This window comes from Colobus angolensis, unplaced genomic scaffold (assembly GCF_000951035.1).
Source record: "Colobus angolensis palliatus isolate OR3802 unplaced genomic scaffold, Cang.pa_1.0 Scaffold279, whole genome shotgun sequence".
Lineage (NCBI taxonomy): Eukaryota > Metazoa > Chordata > Mammalia > Primates > Cercopithecidae > Colobus > Colobus angolensis.
This window is the reverse complement of record NW_012116032.1, coordinates 3,460,977-3,488,357: the sequence shown is the minus strand read 5'-3', so window position 1 is coordinate 3,488,357 and position 27,381 is coordinate 3,460,977. Positions and strand designations below refer to the sequence as shown.

The 27,381-nt window shown below is 35.4% G+C and overlaps 1 protein-coding gene across 1 annotated transcript in view; it reads left to right on the top strand.

Moving 5' to 3' along the window:
• NDST4 (N-deacetylase/N-sulfotransferase (heparan glucosaminyl) 4) overlaps positions 1 to 27,381 on the top strand; it is a 300,692-nt gene that overhangs the window by 257,265 nt on the left and 16,046 nt on the right. The window contains exons 8-11 of the mRNA XM_011948380.1: positions 952 to 1,134; positions 18,807 to 18,903; positions 23,050 to 23,173; positions 25,080 to 25,254. Of these exons, the coding sequence (XP_011803770.1) occupies positions 952 to 1,134; positions 18,807 to 18,903; positions 23,050 to 23,173; positions 25,080 to 25,254 (579 nt within the window). The remainder of the gene's footprint in view (positions 1 to 951; positions 1,135 to 18,806; positions 18,904 to 23,049; positions 23,174 to 25,079; positions 25,255 to 27,381) is intronic.

Sequence of the window (27,381 nt, the reverse complement as noted above, 5' to 3'; positions counted from 1 at the left end):
TTTCTAATAAAGTTAATAAATTATTCCATTATAATATTTGGGTTGTTATAAAACATTTACAATACAGATCAATACAGTAAATAGTAAAATGAATTTTTAAGATAATTAAATTATGAGATTGAGGAACAAGTACAAAATTATGCTTGGCACAAAGTAATGAACTCTCTTTTTTATGAGTTGCATAAACGATCTCTGCAATTTAAATCAGAATTTTGCAATTTCTCTTTTATTTAGTATTTTTTAAAATCCCTGCTGCAATGCCTAATAAACTAAATATTAGATTATGTTTGTAACAACATTTGAATTTTTGGTTGCTCTTTCAATACCAATTAATCTAATTTCACTTTTTCTTTGTCTATGATACACAAAAGAACAACACTGAAATGCCGTGATATTTTTAGGGTTAATACTGGGGTATGAAAAGTTGTAAGAGGATTAATGAATGGGGAAGAGTTTCTGGCTAAATGCAATCAGTTTCTGTGCAAACATTTACAGTCTCTACTGCAATAAAATCCGTTTAATAAGACCACAAAGAAACACGTTTTCTTGAGTCTGATTCTATTTCAACCTGTACACATATCTACACCAGAAAAGTTCTGGAAAATTTGTTTAATTTTAGAACTGGTCTAATATTGATTCTTCACTGGTCTGAAAGTTACTAGATTGAAGTTTGATGGTATTTGTTCCACAATAAGCAAAACTGATATGCAAAGTAACACTATACTTCTGAAGAACAGTGAGGAAATGACACTCTCAATTTCAATTTTAATTTTAAAAGTGAGTTTAAGTGTTATTTTGTGATTGAAATTAAATGTGTGGCTTTCCACTTAAAAAGATCATTGTAATTCTTGTGAAATTTCAAGGTGAAGCGAAGTGCTGCCTGGGGCTTGTACTGCTACTTTTGAGCTTAAGCATATGATATTTTTGTGGTCATTTTTATTTATCTTTCAGATCAGCATTTTCATGACCCATTTATCAAACTATGGAAATGACCGCCTAGGGTTATATACCTTTGTGAACTTGGCCAACTTTGTGCAGAGCTGGACCAACCTGAAATTGCAAACTCTGCCTCCAGTGCAGCTGGCCCACAAGTATTTTGAGCTCTTCCCTGAGCAGAAAGATCCTCTATGGCAGGTAACATTTAACATACTCTCCTGGGGTGGAAGGAAAGAAACTAGCAATTTGTGAGTGTATAATTTGTGTTAAGAATTCTGCTGGACATATTAAAACTGGAATTTAACTCAAAATCCTCTTTTATACAATAGTTTTATTCTCTTCCTCAATAATTTTTGCTTATTTTATAAATTGCATTTTTTGCTTGTTTTTCTGGGTTTTTGTTTGGTTGGTTGCTTGGCTGATTTAAAATTTTTGCTTTGAAGATGTTGTTTTATTGTTGGTGTCTTCTCCAAGTTAATCATTTTAACTTGCATGCAGTGTGAGCACTAACCAGCAGTAAAATGGTTAGACAGTAGATATCTAGAGAAATAAAAACCTAGAGCCACTGGAATCTAAGACTTATAATTAGACTTTGATATGTATATGTACAACACTGTGTATATAAGAAAGGAAAAGCAATTTTTACCTTGTATCCATATAGAGTTAATCTCTCAAGCCTATCTTCTCTTTTCTTTAAATGTAACAAATATTTCACTAACAGTAGAACTACTGAAAAAGAGAATTGTCAGTGTTAGGATTGTGTTTACTAATAATTCTACTTCATATGGGGCCACTTAGCCTGGATGCATCAAATGTAAACTATCTGCTTCTTGGCAGTTATCTAGGACAATGTTGCCTCCCATTTTCTTGCCTCTTTATGCATCAGATTACATCGACCCACAAAATCAATAGGCTGGCTGCAGAGAGCAGATCAGATAGTCCCCTGCCAAGCAGTTGGTTGAGAAAGCAGCATCACCATTAATGAGAAATTACTGTGAAACAGACTTTTTGTCATCCTCTTTCCCTCTCTTCAAGACTGTTTGTTTCTCTTTGTTTCATAAATCATATTACATGCCACTCTCTGTCTACACTGTCAGAAATGCATCCAACACATGTTCATTGTCCATCTGTTATGTGTAAGGTAAGGCTAGATGTTCTAGGGCATGCAAAGAACAAAATACATTTTTTCTCAAAGCCAGTGGAGAGATTTCTCATTATTCACCATCATATGTTTCAAATGTGTTTTAAAACTGACTGCTATCATATGTCATAGTATATTCTGATAATTTATTAAGCAGCTTTTTACCATTTGTGTTTACATTGAACTACACATTCTATTTACGATTCCAATAAGTTACTTGACCATCTACCATTTGATATGCAATTTAGAAAGACAGATAAATAGATAGAAGCATAATTATTTTGAGCATATATCCACACACAAAATAGAATTTTATAAAGACAAAGCATGGGTCCCACAAATGGTGGTTATTCAAAAGATCTCACACACTTTTATAAAATTGATAAATTATTGATGGTAAATCAATTATTTTGTCACAAATGTTTATATAAAATATATCTATAATATTTGTGGTACAGTAATAGTAAAAATCAGACAAATTAACAAAGATTTTAGACAGCTTACATAGAAAGCTTCAACGGCCTCCAGCTCCATCTCTACTCTTCCTCTATCTGTAGAAAAAGGAAAAAGTTTTTTTTAAATGATGAACTGAATTGCTTGATATTGTTTGAACTTTTTAAGATAATTGTATTTATTAATATGTTTGGAGATCAGTGACACTTTTCTTAAAAAATAAATATAATCAAAGATATGCCAGCTCCAATATGATTTGGAAAACATGATGATTCTAAGTATTGATTGAAGGTTTGTTAAATATGGAATACAGTGCTGGTAGATTAGGGGTGTAAATGGAAATTAGAAATTAAAAGTATAGGATTATTCTTTCAGAAATCATATCATTCTTGGAAGATATAAGAAATATATATTTATATATAATTTGCCAGTGCTGATAATTTTAATTCCACATGATATCATAGGGGTAAGTTCCTAGGAAGTTCATCATAACAGAGAGAATAACTCAGAAAAGATAACGTAGAGTTTACAAATTTTCATCATTGCTGTCGTTTATATACGTTTAAGAATTTTCATATCCATTATCAAAATACAGTTTTCTGTAAGAGTACTTAAATGATACATGAGCAAATGTTTTCCCACTGAAAGACTCCCTTTGCTATTATGTGAATTCTATTATTTATATGGTTACTTTTCACTGAAACTTTAAAGTTGCAAACATTTTTGTTAACTAAAAATCATATATTCTCAAATATAATATATTCTCAAATATATTTAAGAAGAAAAACAAGGAATAGAAAATAGAGTAGTTAAGTTAAAGAGAGAATTATTCCGATACATGAGCTTTTGAGAACAGTTGACTTACTGCAGAAAATCCGATGGACTTCGCCAGACACATCATGTCCACAAATCTTCAAGCTGTGAAGTAACAATAAAGTGCATAATCCTGAGTGTGATTCCCTGGTGGTGATCTCCTCTTGTCATATTCATGTCTATAATAGGCCATTTTAAAATAGGCATTGTCACCCTTTTCTCTATAAAGTATGAACTTAGTTTTATTTTACTTAGCATTAATTGGTAGGTTTTTTTATGGCCCATTCATCACAATGCCAGAGAGTTAGAATAGATAAATATGGTGTGTTTCTGTTATTGTTACAAAGTTTCAAAATAAAACATTAAAGTACTTTTTTGTATTTACCAGTGTGACTTCTTATTCAGTATATTTCATGTTTAAAACTAAGGCAACCATTATCTTTCTTTAGATTTTTCAATTCACACATTCTTGTTACCACAAATAAAAGAAAAAGTGAAAAATGATAATATTCACATCTATTTAATTTCCTTTGGTTCCTCGTGTAAATTTTCGTTAGCACCAACTACTGTATATGTGAAGCTGCTTTGTCACCTAATTAAAACCTGCAATATGAATATCTGTCAATGGGTAGCCTGATAAGTATGGCACAAAATGCATTTGTGCTCGTCTCTCACTGAAAGTTGATTCTTGCAAAGGTGATTAACATGGGAATGTGTACTGAGGACACGTATGAAACGCAATCCCCAGACTGTATCCTTGTCAGTTTAGTCCTGAGTGTGTAAGGCTCTTAAAATTGTACTCACTGGTGTCTATTAATTCATGTCCTTTATTATTTTGGTAGAATAATCACTATTATTTTGGTGAAAGAATAAGGTTTCTTTCTTTTTTGTTTTTTATTTATTTATTTTTTGCTTTTTGTTTTTTTCCTATAATTCTCATTATAGGAACCAAAAACCACAATATGGAGGAAGTTAGAAGGTCAGATTCTTACACATGAACTAATCGATGCTTTTAAGCTCTCAAACTGTCAGGTTAGCTCAGTTCCAGTCTTCACTCAGTCATTCCAGAGTCTCACTATCAACAAACATGCCAGACATGATGTGGAGTCCTGCTTTTCTGTGTGACCAGGAGAATGCTCAAAGAGCTGAAGTTTCTCTCTCCATGCCAATGTCTCCAGGGTTAAAGAAGTGGGAAAGTAAATCACAGAGCACTAATCTTAGGTGGTTAATCGCTTTGCTGATTCTAGCTGTCAAGATATCCAGCCCCAGCTTAGAAATGATGAAATCTGAATAGCTGTGACATAAACAAATCTTAAGATCTAGTGGCATACACAATATAGGTTCTATTAGTATGTGTCTGTTGAAGAAATGAAGGAATGCTGACACAGAGAATTAAAGACTGTGAGAGCAGAATAAGAAATTAGGGACATCTAGTTCAACCTATTCATTGTAGAGAGAAAATGGATGACACACAGTGAAGTGAAATGCCTTGTTCTAAGTCACATGGCTTATTAGGAACAAGTCAGGACCAAAGCCTAGGCTTTCTTACTCCTCCTCCAGGGTAATTTCAACCAAAAGATAGTGGTTTCACAATTGAAAAAGCAAATATACTATTATCATCAACTCTCTGTGTAGAATGAAATGTCAGGGATAGCTCCTTACTTTATTAGGAGCTGACAGTTATTCAACCTACGCTTTTGAAGTACCTACATAATCAAAAGAAAGTTCTTGCCTTCATGGAACTTATAAGCCACAATAACTGCTTGTTATGTGAACAAAATAGTGTTACAAATTTGTCTTCATATTTATTTCTCTTTTTACCACCCTATAACTTATTTATAATTATATTACTGCACTTACCACACAGTATTTCAGACACTTATGCCTGTCGTATATCTCTTCCTGCAAACCTTGAAGAATGAGACGTTGTTGGTTCATATTTGCGCCCTGGAACCTAGCATAGTACAATAGCCACTGTCTTCAAAATATCATTAAAGAATAACCAAAAACAGAGGGCTGTGTGTACAAAGAACAATAAAAGTGGCACATCTGTTTCTCAGATAGTAAGTAGTGATGTAATGGTAAGTAACCTATAGAAGCAGGTACAAGTCAGTGGGGGAAGCTTTGAATGCTGCCAGTGTAATTTGAATTTGGTAGGCAATTAGGTACAACAAGCTCTAGGCTCTGAAGTTGAGAATGAAGTGACTTAAAAAAATGTTAGTCAATGAAGATTATCCCAGAAGCCATTTCTCAGGACAGGGAAGAATAGGGAGGTGCTGAAGATAGGACAATAATCTACCTATGAGAAAGGGAAGCCCAGAAGAGCTTCATGGTTGTGAAAAGCAAGACCTTCGAAGTAGGAGTGAGTGAGACTGAGAATAATGAAAGAGTGATCTGAGACTAATTACCCCCATTGCTGAGGAATAGGAGTTCTGTAATAGCACTTTTCACTTTAATTCATTCATCTTTTAGTCTTTTCAGTGAAATTAAGTCGGTATGATGAGAGAGGACAGATTTCATTATTATCTTAAATATTTTTTCTAATCAAAATTTAAATTTATATTTTGCCATGTTATCTTTTTCTTCCTAACTTAGCAATAGTAAGTTCTATACCTTTCAGGAATATCTCCTCCACCAAAGATGGCAATAATTTATCATGATTTTGATTCTTTAATTTATACTGAAGCCACATTTTGATTGTATGAGGCTGTCAGACATTCTGACATCCAAAAATGATGACTTAAGTCTTGGATTGTTTTCCCTGGTAATCAATTGGAAACATGTTCTTGTCAAGTATCAAATTCCCCACATAAACCACTTATTAAGGTTCAGGCATAAAAAAATTACTTGCAGATAGCTCCCTTAAAAATATAATAAAGTGACAATACTTTCTAAATTAAAATCATCATAAAATATATTTGAGCATTTAATCCAAGTATAATAATGAAAAAGGAAATTGAATTTTTTGTTTCTGCCTTACAGAAACATTTGATAAGTTCAATGTCATATATGAGTGAATAGTACTATATTAGAACAACTGATTCATAAGTGTTTAAAAATATAGTTCATTTTATTGAGTTGGCTTTCTTTTCCCTGCCAGGATATTCATTAAAACACAAATAATAACATAAGGGACTACGTTCAAAAGTACACAGTCATTAGTTTAAAGATAGAGCTGGCCGGGTGCAGCGGCTCACTCCTGTAATCCCAGCACTTTGGGAGACCGAGGCAGGCAGATCACAAAGTCAGGAGTTTGAGACTAGCCTGGCCAATATGGTCAAATTCTGTGTCTACTAAAACTACAAAAATTAGCCAGGCCTGGTGGCATGTGCCTGCGGTCCCAGCTACTTGGGAGGTTGAGGCAGGAAAATCACTTGAATCCGGGAGGTGGAGGTTGCAGTGAGCTGAGATAGCGCCACTGCACTCCAGCCTGGGTGATGGAGTGAGACTCCTTCTCAAAAGGAAAAGAAAAAGAAAAAAAGATAGAAGTACAGAAAGTAAACATGCCACCTTCCCTTGGGGTCAATTTTACTATGAGACTACTTCATGGAAAAATACCAGTAGCATTAACTTACTTAAATAAACATGAGTATAATATGGTGAAGAATAGATAGACATTTAGGATAAATTGGAAACACTTTGTGTCTAAAGCAGCACTCTTGAAGCTGTCACTCTAGACAGACACAGAACCACAGTCTCCTTTCCATCCAATCCTACCCCCAGAGGCTGGCATTATAAACCTCTGTAATTCAGGGTACTTGGTAGAAAAGTTTGAGAAATCAGTCTATGAAGTGCTACAGGAGTTCTGTAACGAATGCATTTATTATGGATTAGTGTACTCACACGAGGAATGCTTTCCCAAGAAGTGAGGGACTGCATGGATTTTACATAGAGAACAAGGAGAGTTCAAGCCTTCATAAAGATGTCTCTCAGTTTTTCCATGAAGATTTGTTGATTGGAGCATTGAGAATAAGCACCCTTAATCTATTAAACCTCCTCATCAGTGTACATGGATTATGTTAGGCTTAAATGATGTTGAAAGACAAAGGTTGAAAGTCACCACCCTGTACAATACAACTTGGAAAAGGCATTTTACAGACATACACAGGGCAAGACTTAATAACCAGAAAAAATTTAGAAACAACACAGCCCAATTGGAAAGGAAAAACAGGTTTTAAAAGATGCCTTTTATAGCATTCTTCTTTAAACAGTCGGGAATAGCAAAAGGGAAATGAAAAGCAAACCAATGGCCTCTGAAATGTTTGTAATTAGTAAAATAATCCTTCTATCATGAGTACTGGGCATTTTTAAAGTTTCATATATTAAGGTCTAGAAATGTCCTAGTTCTCTAGGATAGGCACATGACCTGGATGGGATAATCAATCTTGAATTGATAATTCCATGATGTCCTTGCCAGTGAAGGATGTGGAGAATAGTGAGCAAAGCAAATTTTTAGTAGCAAAAAGGCAATGTAGACTTTGAGTAACTAGGTATAAGAACAAAAGTTATTTTAATGTATTCTATAAAAATATGGAATTATAATAAGGTAAATGGTATGACATTCTTTCAATCCATGTTCTTTTTAGCTTGATTGCAAATTTGCAGTTTTTACTTATTTGGAGGGAAATATCCAAGGGTGCTTCTGCCCTGGTAAGGAACATAATTTCATCAGATTTTACTGCCCTTTCTAAGTCTTTTTCATTGCTTCAGGAAATCTTCTGCCTGCTTGTTTATGTTTACTTAAATGTAAATTTGCCTTATATATTCTACATACAAAAACCACGTGCATCACCTGTACCTGTGTGACAGCTGAGTTACATGCATTTTCACTGGACTGGCACTGTAACCATAGACTGCCTAAAGCAATTTTAACTGAATTCCTTTTTTGAAGTTTAAATATATCTACAGTGCTAGATACTTAAACCAGTAAATATCTATTGCAGTTCAGTTATACAGGGAACAATCAGATTGCAGAATGAAAAGGGAAATAATTGCTTTCTAATTTTCTGACTTAAAACAATAGAAATAGAGCAAAATAAGAAAGTGCAATTAAATGCTTAGCTTTTTTGGGAGAAGATCCTTTACCCTTCATAATCATTGTCAAAAACTTCACATGCACATGTGTGCGTGCATACACACACATAATTTAATTGCAGAGACAATGCCAGATTTGGATTCTAAATCTGAAACTACCTTGCTGTGTGACCTTCAGCAGGGTCTAAATAAAACACCTTGCATCTCAGCTTTCTCAGCTATCAAGAAGGGATAATAAAATCTGTCTTGCCAGGTTGCTTTGAAGATTAGAAATAATCTACGTCAATCAAATGCCTGGAATATAGAAGGTAATCAATAAAAGTTAGACATTATATTTGCTGGTATTCAGATTTTCATACAGTATAAGAAAAGTCATACTAGGAAAAGTCTGAACAAACATTTTCAGAAAATAGAAAATACAAACATCCGTTAATAAAATTTTGATTAACAGACAAAAGGAAAAATATGCCAGGAGAGAGGTGAAAACAGAAATGGGCATCTGGAAATCCCTAAAATAGCATAATATAGAAAGAGTGTAGTTACAAAGAAAGACAATCTGCCTAGATTGAGGAACACACCGATAGGAAAACCTGAAGTAATGTAAATTAAGTTGTTAGTAATAAAAATGTTTGGAACAGCATGTATTGTAACAGCTTAGCATCCCAACTTTCTGGGAAAGTGTAAATAGATATTAGCTAGTGTCATCCTCTTCCCCCCAAAAACATGCTTATCCATATTCTCCCTGTGTGTTGGAGACAACAACTCTTTTCAAGTCTTACATTAAATCTGCTTATTTCTGTGAACATTTTATTTCACCTGTTTTGCAAGCAGAAATCAGAATGCCAAAGACATGTGCACTGCAATAAAGAAGATAAGTGGCCGAGTTGAACATATAGAACCGAGAAAGATCTCACAAATAAGACTTTGACTTTCAACAGTGGCACTGAATAATCAATTAGTCCACTCTTCTACCTTTGCTAAGCATAAAGAAATCTTCATTTGAGCAAATAAAGTGAACACCTACTCTGAGATTTGCTCTGCTGGGTTATATGTGGGGAAATTCAGGAAGTATAGGTTGAGAACCGCCTTCCTATTGCTTTGTATCTAAAAATGCAGTTCAGAAATGAAGTTCTTTATAAATCAAGTAGTTATATAACAATATGAGAGAAATAATGTTTAAATTCTAAAGTGATGGTGTACTCACTAACTAGCTTCTGGGACTGCCATGAAAGAAAGTACTGGGGATTATACATGATTTGTTGTAGGAGTTTTAGATGCTAAATATCTATACAGTTAACATTATGTTTGTTTTCAAATATATATCAAAATTAGTCTGTGCCGATTGCTAAATGTTTACTGTGCCTGTCCTAAGTCAGTCATTCTACAAACATTCATTCAGCATTTCTTAAGTATTGGATTGTAGCAATAAAGAAGACAGAGGCCTCACCTTCAGAGAACTTACATTCTAGTTGAGATAGGATTATTATAAACTATAACTATACTTATATATATAAAGTTATTACAAACATATACACAAAGAAAATAATTTTAGCTACTGACATATAACAAAGAAAATATGACAGGAAACTCAGAAAGAGACAAGAGTGGGAAGAAGCTTTGACTATCATCATCAGGGAAGGCCACTTTCATGAGTTGATATTTGTGTTGAGATCTGAATGGTAAGTGGTACTGAAACTATTGGCTTTATGAGTTGCAGGAACCAGGCAGCAAGTATACACAGAAATGTGTTAAATTAGAATTATATAATGGTCTTCGGGTCATCTAGTAGGGCAACCTATATCCTCAAGTTGGCTAAGGATACTCCAAGCTATTTCTCTACAAAGTAACTCACAGATGCCAGAAGTCTAGTGATCTGACTGTGTCAGGTAAAACTTATCCTGTGGACAGACAGCCACACATAGTGCTGGTACATTCTGATAATGGACCAAGAAGTCTGCTCTCAAGATGAACACCTCTAGCAAAGCAATCCATCAGTGAGATTTACTCTTTCTCTTGCTCCAATTGCCTAACTAATCTTGCCTAAATAATCCGGACAAAAAGTAAAGAAAGGCAAATGTGGAATCAAATAATAATTACTCTTATATAAAGCATTATTTAACCATTTTAAATAACATATAATGCTGTCAACAACCACATGAGATAAATATTATCAATCATTATGTTATAAATAAGAAACTGAGATCCAGAGAATTTAGGAAAATTGCTTAATGCACAGGCAGTCTCCCTCATGAGCGCAAGCTCTTAATGACTGCACTATGCTACCCCTCTAAAATAAATAGGGAAGGTTTATGGTAGATATTAGCTTAAGCTAGAAATGTAGGCAAAGTTTTGGGGAAAAATATGAGCATCACATGGAGAAATAATTCATTGATTAGGGTACAAACATGAGAATTTCAACTGTAGTGAATACAGTATAACTGAAGCATTAAGTTGATGTTGGCAATTATTAACCCAGAACAGTGCTACTCAAAATGTGGTCCATGAATAGCCTGTTTGAATTATGTTGTTGCTGATTCACCATGAGACAAGAAGCTGGTGCCAGAGTAGAAATCAACTATATCACTAAGCACACCAGTTGCTTTCCTTGAAATTTTGTTTTTATCTTGTAACAGAATGTTCTTTTTGAAACAAGCAGTGCGTTGATTCACATTCTTGCACAAGCTCCTTATCTTCTCATAGACAAGTACTTTGAAACACAATGAGCTAGAGTATAGGTGATGTTGCTGCAATTATGCCATTCAAAATACATTGGCTAAATAAGATGAAAATGTATTTCTCACTCATGTAACCGTCCAGAAGTGAGCAGGTGGTCTAGGAGCTGCAGACAGCTCCACTCCACGTGATCACCCAGGGCCTCGGACTGATAGGCTCTTCAATATATGGCTTCCACTTGAGGTCAAGTTACATGCTACAATCTAGCCATTTTACAGCTGGTGGTAAGTTGGAAGGGAGAAATCTAGGGAGTGTGGCTTTATCTTTGAGGGTACTTCATATCATTTTGGCTCACTTTCCATTGGACTGAAATTAATATGAAGAAAGCTACATTGAAGAAAGAGTGTGACATATACTCTCTAGCTGGGAATCTGTATAATAAGCTAAATAGGGGATGTTTCATTATCGACTGAAGAAATGAAGAATAGATAGTTCAACCTTCTGTTCCATGGTGAAAAATATGGTCAGTTGCACTAAAACTACACCATATGGAGTATATGAGATGGAACACTGAATAAAAAGATGGCAGAAAATGGAGATACCAGTTAAAACAAAATTTCAGTTATGTAAATTAAATAAGGAATGTCAAGTTTACTGGCTTGTAATTAATTCCTTTTATCACAGTTTCCATAGATGAATTTGTAGAAAAATCCAGGATCTGTAACCTATTTTTTTCCAAGGTAAATTCTAACATAATATGGTTGTCATTATACATTACTGATCCTTTTATGTTGTACTTCAGCCTTGTTCCAATGAGAGCAGGGATAGAAATGTATTTGAGTCAAGAGTATCTTTTAATTTTATAGAGTATGAATATGAATAGCCATTGTCATAGGTAGTGCTCTCTAGAAGCAGAGTGTGAGATAGAGATTCCATTGCAAATGGTTTAAGAAATGCTTTCAGGAAAAACCTACAAGGGAAAAGGTGGAACTGAAAAGAAGGGAAAAGAGCTGAGCAAAGATGTCATCTCTGGTAAAGCCTAGCCTTACCTGATCTGCAGGGAGCAAACTAGTCACAGGCAAATTGTCTCACCTTGAGGCAAGCAGGTCAGTCTTCCGTACCCCTGCATCCACTGGAGGTGGGCCATCCCCTGAGAGTGAGAGGGGATACAGAGTTTGATTTGCAGTCAGGTGGCTTCTATTAGCCAGGGAGAATTCTTAATCCCCCAGCTGGGGGCAATAGCAGCTGGCAAAGTTCAGAGAAGGAGTGGAGAGTTTGCACTAGTTTGAAAAGAGGATGCTTTCAGAGAAAAGAGCATCACCACCCTCTATTCTACATGCACAGTTTCATTTGTTATGTTCACTCCATCCAGACACATTTTTTCTCATGAGTCTATAAACTTCATGCCTGGGGAAATTTATAAGAGGAGAATTATTGTGGGAAACTATAACACAATTGCTGCTTTTGGTCCCAAAGGTGAAATCAGTGATTATTTTCTCCCATTTTGTCTCCTATTCTGTATGTCCCCACCTTTGGCTAGCATTTCTGCCAGCCTAGAAGAAATACTGGGTGGGTCAGATAGTCTGAGGACTGGAGGAAGTAGCAGCAGTGGTAGTACGTCTCACTAACTCTCCTCTTGTAAATTCCTTTAGGAGAAAGGCTGCATTTAGATAAAGATAACTTAAGGAGTACACTGTGGTAGTCTGTTCTGGCACCCCCATGTGGCACTTATCAGACAGTGATTGCCGTACTTTCCCATTTACGGTTATAACTGGATATGAAAGTACCCACAAGCATGGTGAATCATGCCCTTTTCATTATCAAAGCATCCAATATGATCAGTGTTTCACTAATTGGCAGGATAATGCTATTTCTGAGATATGAAAGTATTTGCTGTTACTGTCAGCTCAGATATTCAGCAGTGGCTGTAACTACAACAGACACAGAGGAAAGAGGTCGGAATGCATGACTTTCACCTGTGCTGCCATGGTTATTCTATGCATGAGCCATTTGCATTAGCTCTGGGTTAGCTGACAACAGAGGTTAGGCAACATGTAGGAATGTTGTAACCTGGCTGAATCATACTGCTCTCTTGGTTGTCAATGCCTCTTCTACATAAAATGCTCTCTGGTGTACATTAATGTATAATGCAAAGATTATCACACATTTTGAACACTATCATAGGTCCATCCACATGCCTCTTTCTTAGAACTTCCTATCTTAATTTTCCTAGCTTGTTCCTTCAAGTTGTCTGGCCTGTCCATTCTATGCCATTTATTCATCTCTGCTCATTAGTTTGTCATATCCTTACCTTTGGCTATGAGTCTATCAACAAAAAAGCAGATGACTAAGTACACTGCCCACAACTCTGACAACTGAGAGTTCCATTACCTAGCGATTTTTAGAAACCCCTCTGAATGGAACTGTAGTGCCACCAAAGTCCATTTTCGTCTTCTACTAACATAGAAGTACCAACATACTGCAAACCAAGCCTGGGTTTCTCCTCTTTATCAGCAGGTTATAGGAACCCTTCATGAAACTAAAAATGAGCTGATGGAGAAGCATCAATGCAACAGTGACAGGTGACATAGTCATGGGCCACTGATTTGTAAGTGGCCCCTGGATCAGCCTTTCCCATCTTCAAATGAATTGTTACTGGACATACCTGAACTTATTATTTGATGGGTCCATCACTATTCAGTTCATGGTGGGTAGTTATGGCCATTTGATCACATTAATGACTCATGACAAACACTCTTCCATAGCACTCTCTTCTTGTATGCAGCAGTATACAACAGTGGTGGTTTGCAAAATATGATTCGGATAGTATGCTTTGCTACAGAACCTTAGAAGTGTACATTGTGATTCTTTTCAAGTACTTGCCAGATATTCCACATGGCATCCATTTATATCATTGATGCCATAGTATCATGAATCTTCTGGCATATAAAGACCAAGTGTGAGGGTGGCTTGTACTTCAGCCTTACCTACTGCATACACCTTTCTTGCTCTAGGCCCCATCCTAAACTTGAAGCTATCTGTATCACTCAATAAATGCACGGAGAAATATTTCCTAGCACTGTGCTACTCTTAGCAGTAGGAGTTGCAATGTACAACTTACACTTTGCTATGAGCAGGATGTCCCAGTGTGCTCAAGATATCCGGACACCTGAAAGCTTAAAAGGTGGCAGGCTCCTAAAACTTTGTATGTTTGTCTTCCATCCTCTGAGGTGCATGTGTTTTATCAAGGCAGCCAGAGTAATTGCCACTTATTTGTCAGGTCCAAATACCATGTCATCAGTATAGTGGGCCAGTGTTAGGTTCTATAGAACGCCAGGGTGATACTGGTCCCTTTAGTCTACATAGTGACACTGGGAAGAATCGGCCTAAGCATTTCTTAATGGATCTCCTATTTTAATTGGATAAAATTATGTTCTGTGCTAGAATAAAATGATATTGAGAAGTCTATGATTTTGCGGCACCTATATTTGACAAAATGGTTAAAAGAATCATAATTAGAGAAAACTCACTTGACAAGTGTTATATTTAAAAGTACTTGTCAAAGAAAAACACTCTTAACAGAAAATAATAGTGAAAATATCTGGTCTCTAATATTTAGACATTTTAATATTTAAAAAATGAGAATTGAAAATTAGCTTATCGTCCAGGCACAGTGGCTCATGCTCATCCCAGCACTTTGCCAGGCTGAGGCCAGAGAATCACTTGAGGCCAGGGGTTCCAGACCAGCCTCAGCAACATGGGAAAACCCCATCTCTACTAAAAAAATAAAAAATTACCCAGGCATGGTGGTGCATGCCTGTAGTCTCAGATACTCCAGAGGGTGAAGCACAAGAATCGCTTGAACCTGAGAAAAGAAGGTTGCAGTGAGTCAAGATGGCACCACTGCACTCCAGCCTGGGTGACAGAGCAAGACTGCATCGCAAACAAAAAAAAAGAAGGGAAGGGAAGGGAAAGAGCTTATCTCAACTCTCTCTCCAGTTAAAAATACAGTGGCTTATAGAGAAGAGTAATTTGAGTGTCAGCATTTTCACATTTATTAACTATGAAATGCAGCTTTGAGAAGGATTGCAGACAATTTTATAGAAAAGCAAAACATAATAATATATTGAAAACAATCATTCTTCAGAAGAACTTTGGCAACATAGTATTAAAGAAGGATGTATCTAAAGAATTGATCAATACCACCAATGGCACTCTTCACAGAAATACAAAAAATAATCCTAAAATTAACATGGAACCACAATGGACCCAGAATAGCCAAAGTCATCCTAAGCAAAAAGTACAAAACAGGAAGAATCACATTACTTGACTTCAAATTATACTACAGAGCTGTAGGAACCAAAATGCATGGTACTGGCATGCAAATAGACACATAGACCAATGAAACAGAATAGAGAATCCAGAAATAAACCCATACTTCTACAGTGAGCCCATTTTCACCAAAGATGCCAAGAATATACACTGGGGAAAAGATAGATTCTTCAGTAACCAGTACTGGAAAAACTGGGTAGCCGCATGCAGAAGAATGAAGCTAGACCCCTATCTCTTGCCATACACAAAATAAAATTAAAATGGATTAAAGACTTACAACTAAGACCTCAAACTATAAAACTACTAATACAAAACATTGGGGAAACTCTCCAAGACATTGGTCTGGGCAAAGATTTCTTAAGCAATATCCCACAAGTCTATGCCAAAGGAAAAATGGGCAAATGGGATCACATCAAGTTGAAAGGTTGCACAGCAAAGGAAACAATAAAATTTAGAGACAACCCAAAGATTATGGTGAAATATTTGCAATGACCCATCTGACAACGGATTTTTAACCAGAATATATAAGGGACTCAAACAACTCTACAGGAAAAAAAAAAAATCTAATAATCTGATTTAAAAATGGGCAAAGAATCTGAATAGATATTTCTCAAAAGAAGACATACAAATGGCAAATTAGTATATGAAAAGGTTCTCAACATCATTGATCATCAGAGAAATGCACATCAAAACTACAGTGAAATATCATCTCACCCCAGTTAAAATATATCTTATCCAAAAGACAAGTAATAACAAATGCTGGTTAAGATGTAGAGAAAAGGGAACACTTGGAAACTGTTGGTGGGAATGTAAATTAGTACAGCCACTATGGAGAACAGATGTAAATTAGTACATCAGTTAGTAAATTAGTACAAGAGAACTAAAGTAAGTTAGTACAGCCTCTATGGAGGTTCCGTACAAAACTAAAAATAGAACTACCATGTGATTCAGCAATCTAACAGCATGGTCAGTAAAAATATTGTAAAAAGGAAAGGAAATTGGTTGGGCATGGTGGCTCACGCCTGTAATCCCAGCACTTTGGGAGGCTGAGGTGGGTGGATCACAAGTTTAGGAGATCAAGACCATCCTGGCTAACACGGTGAAACCCCGTGTTTACCAAAAATACAAAAAATTAGCCATGCATGGTGACACACGCCTGTGGTCCCAGTTACTCGGGAGGCTGAGGCAGGAGAATTGCTTAAACCTGGGAGGCAAAGGTTGCAGTGAGCTGAGATTTCGCCATTGCACTCCAGCCTTGGCAACAAGAGCAAAACTTTGCATCAAAAAAAAAAAAAAAAAAAAAAAAGAAGAAGAAGAAGAAAAGGAAAAAGAAAGGAAATCAGTATATTGAAGAGATATCTGTACTCCCATGTTTATTTCAGCAGTATTCACAATAGCCAAGATTTGGAAGCAACTTAAGTATCCATCAACAGAGAAATGAATGAAGGGAATGTGGTACTTTTACACAATGGAGTACCATTCAGCCATGAAAAAGAATGAGATTCTGTCATTTTCAACACTGCATGAAACCTGAGGATATTACATTAAGTGAAATAACCCAGGCACAAAAAGGCAACCTTCACATGTTCTCATGCTTTTGTGAGAGCTAAAAATTAAAACAATTGAACTCATGGAGATCGCGTGTACAGTGATGGTTACCAGGGACTGGAAAGGAAAGTGGAGGTGGTGGGAATGGGGATTGTCAATAGATGCAAAAATATAGTTAGATAGAATGAATAAAATCTAGTATTTAATAGCACAACAAGGTGACTAGTCAACAATAATTTATTTTACATTTAAAATAACCAAAAGCATGAAATTAGAACATTTGTAATACAAGAAGTGATAAATGCTTGAGATAATGGATACCCTATTTACCCTGATGTGATTATTATGTATTGTATGCATGTATCAAAATATCTCATGTATTTCATATATATATATATATATATATATATATATATATATATATATATATATATATATATATATCTCCACTATTGTAGAGGACTCTCTTGCAAACGAAGCAGGCCATTCCCCCATTAATATTATAATCCTGCTCTCGCAAACGAAGCAGGGCGTTCCCCCATTAATATTTTAAGTCCCGCTCTTGCAAAGGAAGCTGGGCATTCCTCCTCTGCAAACAGGGAGGACAAAGGAGCCGACAAGACTGGCCTCAGTTGCAAATAGCAGACCCTGGGGGCTTGTTTATGTGTAAACATCTTGGAAATTGAGAAAGTCAGGGAAAGGTCAGAAAAACAACAATGTGTCTTGTGACTTGGTAACATTCCACAAACGGCAGTTTAAAATAAAGCGGAGCGTGTCGTTCCGGGCGGCCGCCATGTTTGCCTTGTCTTGTGTTGTCTTGTGTGTTCATTCCTTTGTTCAGGAAACACGCAGACCCCAACACACTATGTAGCCACAAAATTAAAAATTAAGTGAAAAAGGAACTGACTAAAGTACAGAAATATGCAGAAATATGAACTATAAATGCTTTCTTTCTTGTTTCATTGTTAATATTGGGATAATAAATATAAAAATAGAACGTTTTAATTTCCAAGGTATATGTTTTTAAAAATACTTTTACTTGTGACAATCATCTTGAATATTATTATCATTTAGGTCACCAATATAATAAAACCAATATGGCAGTCAATAAATATTTCAAAAATTTTATCTTTTTAATTTTAAAAGCCCTTTTAATTCTCAAAAGTGTAATGATTTTGATAATAAATTAGAGTCAGCCAGATAGAATGAAATAAAAACTGGCACTGGAATTGTAGGTTAGATGGGCATAATATTAGACTAGTGGATACATTGGGTATGTTGAGTATGAAATTTCCTCACCATATCTATACAAAAATCATACATTTGCAATATAAAAACTTAAGTTCAGAGCTCAGGAGGGAGGTAGAGGCTGGATACTGATCTAGAAGCTATCAGCTTAGAAGATGTGACCAAACTATGGGAGTATCTGAATCAAAACATGAAATGAAAAGGAAAAGTTGGCCAAGTCCGGAATTCAAGGATAACATTTCAGCCTCTAGGAAGAAAAAATAGAAATGATTAGGGAGAACACAGTAATATGAGTAACTATGATGAAACCAGTTTAAGTCAAGTCCTCTGATATATGGACATAAAACATAAACCAAGAAATAGAGTAGCAGCACAGGGATTAGAGTCTTGCCAAACACTGAAAGATGATAACACCAGGAGCGACTTGAGGTCGAGTTCCGGCCTTGAGATAAGGAAGGTGCCAATAACTTTATTTTTAAAAGATTTGGAAATCAGAGAACCAGAGTGAGGTCTAACTCCAAGCTCTAAGGTATTAGGCAAGAATTCGATTCCATCTTTTGAACAAATTTTAGAGAACAGAGCCAGACAGTCATTACACTGTAAGGTCACTTATTCTTCCTTCTTGCAGAATCCATGTGATGATAAACGACACAAAGACATCTGGTCCAGAGAGAAAACTTGTGACCACTTACCAAAATTTCTAGTAATTGGTCCACAAAAAACAGGTAAAAATAGCCAATTGTGCTACTTATATCCTTTTTAAAAATATTTTATGAGATATATTGTTATATGGAGTTATCAGACTAGATTTTTCTTTGTGAAATATTTAGCTATCCATGCAAGTTTACTATTCGAACTGCTTTTCATCTCCATGAATCGCATTTATACCGTGAACCTCAAGAGGATCTTAATGTTGCCCACTAATTAGGCTTAAACACTAGATTCTTTATGAATTTTAAAACTGTTCAATATGCATGTCAAATTTGGAAAACTTTGAACTTATGTCTCACAGTTGTCTTACCTCATCTTTAATTTTTACTTTTCTGGCTTTATTTAATTAATTTCTATAGCAATTTATAAAAATATGTTTTGGCTTGATTCAAACTATTTTACCTGGTACAATAGCCTTTGAACTGATTTTTGTTCAGAGCCACTGCCATGATTACTTTCAAATATTTTACATGTGTGATGTGTTTTAAAAAATTAATCATTAGGCATTAGCATGGTATGGACTTACTTTCTGAAACACTTGAAGTTCATCAGGTATTTTTTCCTTGGTATTTTCTCATGCACTGAAGGACAACTGCGTAAGAATATAGTAAAAGAGAGTGATAGTATTTCACCAATGAGATGACACTTTCAATTAGAATATTTTATACTTTCTTCAGTATGTGACAGTTTTATACACTTTGCTCATGTCCTGATTAATTAAAGTTTGTATCGAGTTGCTGTATTTTGAATTCACTACTTTGACTAGAAGAAGCATTTTCATCAGTGAGTGCACAAACCATAACAGAAAACAAACAGTCTCAATAAATAAGCCTGGCCCAGATGAAGATATTTGTAATACAAGTAAGTAGATCATTTTAAAAGTTGTGGGCAAGATTTCCAGGCTATTAAATATTGGTTGTTGAAATATTTTCTTCTTCTAGGAATATAAATTGTATTACAACAGAAAGTTAACACATGTGCAGGGAGGGGAAAGAGCAACACATATTTTCAGATAGATCACTTTTGTTGTTGCTTAAAATGTACATTAATTTTCTACCAACTCCCTTACAGCATTGCTAACTCTGGAGTGACTACTAAAGATATAAAACAATCCTGTGTTGTAAAATTGTGTTAAAAATCTAATAGAAAGACATATCCCCTATCATTCGTCATTGATATTATTATGTTTTAGTTTTGTGAGAAAATTACAGCTTAGTAACTATAAGTCTATTTTTCGTTCTTGTTGTTTGCATTCATAAAGACATTAAACTATATCTTTAGATTTTCATATTTGACCTACCAGTATGGAAATGATAAAGCTTTTAGCTGGTTTTGGCTTTCCTAAGACAAACAAACAAATAAGATGTTAAAACAAAGGAAAGAGATGGTAATAATATTTCATAGGCTATGAAAATATTATTCTAATATAAAAATGGTTGTAGTAATTCTTAAAATCCAATTGTAGAAGTCTGAAGTCATAGTTTGTTGTTCTGATTGCTTCAGTTGGCAAAACACCCAGTGCAATCAGAGACTATAAATTCACTGCAGCAGAGGGTTCACAATTAAATGCTGCCAATCTGCCCTTAGATGCACAGTTGTCTTTCGATGACCTTCGTGGCACATGTGTCTCTTACAATAAGCATGAGGTAAAAAAGTGGTTCCCAAATTGCTATTTACTCAGTTGTTGTGAGGTGAGAATGGAAAGACGTGATATTTCACTTTGCCATTGCTGAATCCTAGAAGAGATAGATTCCTGTGGGCTGAAATTGGGTCAGGGAATGAGGAAAGGGAGAAGAGAAACAGGCAGAGATGATGGACATAGACTCAGAGACTTTAGACTTAAGGGACTCAAAGTTCAAATCATAGTCCTTTGTGAGCCTCTGAACAGATATTAATCCTTCATCATTCAGAGTCAAATTCTGGTATTGTCAATGCAGAAGAGGATTTTAATAGGGTTACATTTAGCACAACAATTATAAGAGCATAATTCATTGGCCTTAGATCTTTCAGAAGATCAATGTTCACATTGTCAATATTAATGTCTCATGATTTGTCTGGCTTATCTCGGTACATCAGAAATAAGGAGTTGATTGTATACAAAATAGAATAGTTTCTATTAGTGTAGGATTTTTTTCTCTTCTTCCGTGAAATATTTATATTAAAGAAATTGATATAAAATGAAATGAGGTAAAAAAATTGATAGAAAATGAATGTCAAGGATAGATGAAAATTTAGGTGATAATTTTTTAAATGTACTTTTTGTGGTAGTGGACCCAGATTTTATGACTGATTATATGAATATCAAGCCACATTTTTTCTGTTTCTATTTGAGGGTGCTTTCTCAAATAGAGAAAATTTCTCAGATTTGTGTGTCTCAAATCTCTTTCTCTCCACTCCCCCTATGAAAGTATTATCTTAAAAAGTACTTAAAAAGAACACTTCTGGATTTCATGTTTCCTTCCAGCTTCTTCTCTATTGCTAATTCATTTCCCTAGAACATTTTTTGGTTTTGCTCTTCTCATATTTTCTCCTTTTTGAACTCCTGTTATATTTAGGAGTAAACCAGTTGAGCTCTTGAGGATGCCCCTCGTCCCTCATAACTATTAAATCTGTATTTTTCAGTGTGGTTGAGAGATTTTTCCTGTCTAAACTTTAGGATTCCATTTTAGTTCTTAACCAGTTCTGTCTCCTTCATTCTTTTAATCGAGTTTGTATAATTCGATTTCATACTTGTTATTCCTTAAAAGTCTTTTAAAATTGGTAATTACATCTCCCTAGGGCATTTATTAATTTGCCGTCTTATTTCATAGAGTCATTCATTATAGGTGTTTTAACATGTCTTCCATCAAGGTGGTTGAGACCCATGGATCTGTTGTTACGTTCTTTCCTTTAGCTACTCATTACTTCTTGGTGGCCATGTAAAGCTGTGAGGATCTAAAAGGGCAACAATGTCATTAATACTCAAAGCGCGGTAGCCTTTGCTCATATGAGCTTAAGGTATATGTGAACAAAATGCCAATTATCTGCTGGCCTTCTCTACTTCCAGATTCCAGTTGCAATGATAGTTGTTCTGCCAGCCCACCTATGTAGCTTGCTGCAGCTCTGCAGATATCTAACATCTAACATAAGGGCTAGGATATCTAACAAACGCTGCTCACTCCAATGTATCACAGAACAGTTTACCTTTTCAAGAAGAAAAGTCTTGATTTATGAGAGTTATGACGGCCCAGTCACTTCATGAGTTCTTTCTGCTATAACTGCCAGTCTCTGGCCTGGCTCTGAGGGAAATAAGGTTCAGAGATTACATTTGAGACTTCTGCAATGTGCACACAGGTGGTTTCTATCAGCTAGTCTGTTCCATCTAGTGCTCCAATTCTCAGACTTGATTGTCATATTTTGCCAGAGAAGTCATTGAAGCAGCCATCTTTTGAGAGTCCTGCCTTCTTCTTTCAACCTTACTGTGTAACACTTACGTTTTTAAGGAACAGTATTACAATACACTTCCTCCCAGAAGCTGTCACTGATTTCCCAAGTCTAAATCACCCATTTTCTCATATATTGGAAATATACTCTGGTCTTCTCTCATTATGGCACCTGTCACACTACATCACAATTACTTGTGTACTTGTCCAAGTCCACACATGGACTTTAAGTTCATTGAGGGTAGCAAATGTGTTTTCTTAATCAAGAGTTACTTCCGGACCATACACAGAGTAGCATGTCAACTTCTGTTGAATAGTTTGATTTCATTCATCTGAATTTCAATACTAATTGAAGACCCACCAGTTAAGGTACTGTACTTAATGATAAAGATGGAGACAGAGGGATCCATGCCCTTCATTTAGCCACTCACCTGACTCCAGGAGGAAAGTTGAGCTGCATGACTTCCACAGTGCCACACTACTGCATCATCATTCTGCTTCACTTTGGCCATGTGTTAACATTAAATCAGGCATTTTGATAAACAGAATCATGTCAGACTAATAATAGAACACTTAGATTGTGACTGCATGGAATGCACCTAATAGATTTTAAGGAAATCATTTTGACACTGGAAATAGTTGATTATTTTAATATTCCTTTTTAAGCAAAAATATGCTAAAATAATATTTTGTCTCTTATTGCCATATAACTTTTTACCTTCTTTTTTTTTGTAATAGGAACAACTGCACTTTATTTGTTTCTTCTAATGCATCCTTCAATCATCAGCAATCTCCCTAGTCCAAAGACATTTGAGGAAGTTCAGTTCTTTAATGGCAACAACTATCACAAGGGAATAGACTGGTAAGAAAAGTAACGAAAAATAAATTCCATTATTAACACATGCTCAATCACTGCAGAGCAATTACAGATGTATGTGTGGCATCTGCATAATTACAGGATAAATTTGTTATGCTCAATTCTACCACAGTGAATTAGAAATTAATTTATAATGATGATATGTTTAATCAGTGTTGCCTATAATGTGATTTGGACAGTGCAATAATGATAATATTTTCCTGCTAAATTAATATGATTGAATAAAGAACATTATGGGATATATTTCATCAGAATTATTCATAAGGGTATTTAAAATTCTCTTTAAACATAGCATTATTTAACTGTGCCTAATTTTTTTTCTGAACACATAATTTGTTTCCACAACAATGTTTGAGGCAACAGATAAATCAGTAGTTTGTTTTATTTTATAATTCGTGACATGTATCTTCATTAACCACGTAAACCTATAAGTTTTGTTATAATATAGGCTGATACTTGTCATGCAAATAATAACAGCACAGTTTCAAAACCATATCAATTCTAGTCACACACGTACATAAAATAAATATTAAGTAACGTGGTAAATTATGAAAAAAACAAAATCACAGTATTTCCCCTAAACTAAAATAGAATAAACCTGATATTGAAAATGATTTTCACTCTGGTGATTTTTTCTAGCTCTATCCCAATTTTTCAAGAAAACATGGTCTTGAATTTAATTTCTAGTTCACAGGTAAATAAAGCAAATCTCACCTGAGGAAAATTCCCCTCAATGCACACATCTGCAGCATGTAAGTTTGTGTGTCATCATCATGCATGAACTTGTTTGCAATGAAAGACACATTTTTTTAAGGTACAGCTAGGATCAGGGTTGGGCAGGTGCGATACCGGTGAGCAGATCAAGTTTGCCATTGTGGTTAGTGATGTGTCAGCTCTGCATCTAGGACATTATATCCTACCTTACTTTAAAAAGGCTAAATAACCTTTGGAATTGCATGCAGGTTATTAAAAGCAGAACGGCAGTTTTCTCTGATCTGTGAGACCAAATGGAACACAAATTGTTTAGCAGGGATATGGATGAGACTCTTCACCACTCCGCATTTGGGAAACATAATAACAAATATCAAAGAGGGAAATAAGTGTCTTATATGAATTCTTAATTGCTCTCATTATTTATTTCTAGAACATTTGAGGGTGAGAGAAGTGATGAGCTGTAAGGAGGGTTACACACATAATTAAAGACTCGTACTGAATTAACCTCAGAACATATTGATTCCATAATCCGCACGCAGAGGAGCGTTCTGACAGCATATGGAGGAGGGAACCTACTGAGGCACCACAGGATCAACTGGCAGGAAATAGCCCCTTAATTACTCTAGATAGACTATACTGTGTTCACATTGCTACATATACTACAAATTATGAAGAAATTCAGAAGGAAGAGAACCGCCATGCCCTAAAATGGTTGGTATTTTATAGCTCTTCAGACTTACACATCTTTCTGTCTTGTGAAATTTAATCTCACTGAAGAATTTCTGCATTCAAATTTGCAAACATAAATTTACTATTTTTTAATATCAACTAAACAGTATAGTGTAATTTGCTGTTTGCCACGGGCAAATGGTATTTCTTGAATTAGCTTTTTATAGCACAGAACATCAGCCCAAATGTATAGTACTTTTCCTTTGACCCTTATTGGCCTACCTATTTCACCTCACTCCTTCCCATCCCAAAAATGGGTCATTAGAACAGGAATATTTTGGGTTGTCTTCACATTCAATGTGTATATAATATTTATTATTTAAACTGTAACAGCATAATAATCAGAAATAGCTAAAAATGAATATTAAAATGTTCCAATTATTTCACATTCAGAGTATGGCAAGAAAAATTATTTTCCGATTAATTAGTTGTCTTTCTCTGCCTTCAGGTATATGGACTTTTTCCCTACACCATCCAATACTACAAGTGACTTTCTGTTTGAAAAGAGTGCTAATTACTTTCATTCGGAGGAAGCTCCCAAACGAGCTGCATCTCTTGTCCCCAAAGCCAAGATCATCGCCATCCTTATTGACCCCTCAGACAGGGCATACTCTTGGTACCAGGTATGGTCAGTAAAAAAATCTGCTAAAAGCATTTTGTTATAGCTTAAATGGAGGCAGTGACAAATAACCAGAATAGAACCCAAACATATGAAAAGTCAAGTATAAGAATTTCTGAACCCCAACCCCCCACCAAAAAAATATGAAAAATAAGGACTTTCAGGCATAAAATAATTATTCAAAAATCACACATCATCAAAGAATTAATAGATTTCCTAAGCTATATAAACATGTAGAATGTTGATTTATCAAAAGTTAACAAATTTAAAAGTCAGTATCTAGAGTAACAAATAAATGGTAAATGGCATAGTGCCTTTATTTTGTAAAAGTTTCTTCCAAGTTAATAAATAAATAAAATATCACAGTAGAAAAATGAGCAAAATGAACAAAAGGCACAGCTAAACAATCACACACACACAAAAAACTGTCCAGCACTTTATGTGAAAAATAATCAACCCAATTGGAGACCAGGTCTCACTCTATTACCCAGGCTGGCATGCGTTGGCGTAATCATAGCTCACTGCAGCCTCTACCTCCTGGACTGAAGTGATCCTCCTGGCTTAGCCTCCCAAGTAACTGAGACTACAGGCACACACCACTACACCTGCCTATTTGTTTTGTATTTTTTTTAGAGATGGGGTTTTACCATGTTGCCCAGGCTAGTCTTGAACTCCCGGGCTCAAGCAATCCACCAACCTCAGCCCCCCAAAATATTGGAACTACAGACATGAGCCACCAAGTTGAGCCCATTCTTTTTTTTAATATCTTGACAACAATTGTGATGTTTTTCTATGCTGGCAAGAAAGTGATTACAAAGGTTCTCAAGTGTTCCAATAGAAGGTACACTTGGGATATTTTCTGAAAATTCATTTGGTAGTAGTTCCAAAAAAGGGTATAAAGGTAAAATCTTTCAGTGATGTGATTCCCTTTCTGTAATAGATCATAAGGGAAACTTCAGAAGGATGGACAAATATTTAGGAACATTGCAGCACTATCTACAAAAATAACAAGAGGAAAGTGTCCATCGATATAGATTTGTGTCATACTAAAATGGAATATTCTGCAGTAACATTTAACTATGATTTTAATTAACAAAATAGTAATTAAAAGTTGTTTGTCTAATGTGTAGATTTTAAGTAATCCTGATGATATGTAATTAAACGTTATCTAAATACTGTAAGGAAGTGTGTAGAGGTGCTCTGAAAGCATGGTGTAAGAAAATAAACTTAAGACCTAAAACTGAAGGACAAGTACATATTCCCTGAGTGAGAATAGAAGGAAGGTGGAGTAGAGGATATAGTATATGTTAAATACATTGGATACAAAGAATCATGGCACATTTAAAAAGCTAAAAGAATTTCATGTGGCTTGCGGGAAAATCCTAGGTAGAGACCTATAGGACTCGAAGCTGAGAGGCAAACTAGAGCTAGAACCATTTGGCTGTTGCCATTTGTAGAGCAACTGAAAGAAAGCCTTTGAAAAACAATAGCCAGTGTGTGACTACCAGATTTTCTCTTACAATACATCAAATTATCTGCTATTTGAAGAAACTGGAATAGGACAAATGACTCTTTGGAGAAATCACACTTGAGGCTATTGCAATAGACCTACTGAGATATGGAAGTGGTGTAGACAAAAATGGTAAGTAGAAGCTGATGAAGAATAAGTATTCAGAGATATTTAAAAATTAAAATCAAGAGAATTTGGTGAGAACATAGTGTCACGGATGAAACAAATTTCCAATCTGGTCACCTAGATGATGGCCACACATTCCCATGAAAAAAGGATCGTTGCAGTATACATGAGGGGGTGGGGTGGGGTGGGAGGTGGGGACTAAAAAAGTGTAGATTATGATCATGGTGAATGAAACCCTTCATTATCAAAAGAACAGTAAAGTCAGCTGACACTCTGGAAGAGGTCTGAGTTAGAGACAGATGCTTGTGAAGCAGAGGTATGAAGCCATGGCCATGTAAATGGTGAAATCACCCTAAGGAAAGAATTTAGAGATGAAAAGTGCAGAGCAGGATGAGGCACCAAGAAAGATAAGAAGATATAGCCAAAATAGAAGAAAAAAATATTCAGGAGTGCAGTGGCACTGAATCGAAGGGAAGGGAGCACTGCTAGATGGAG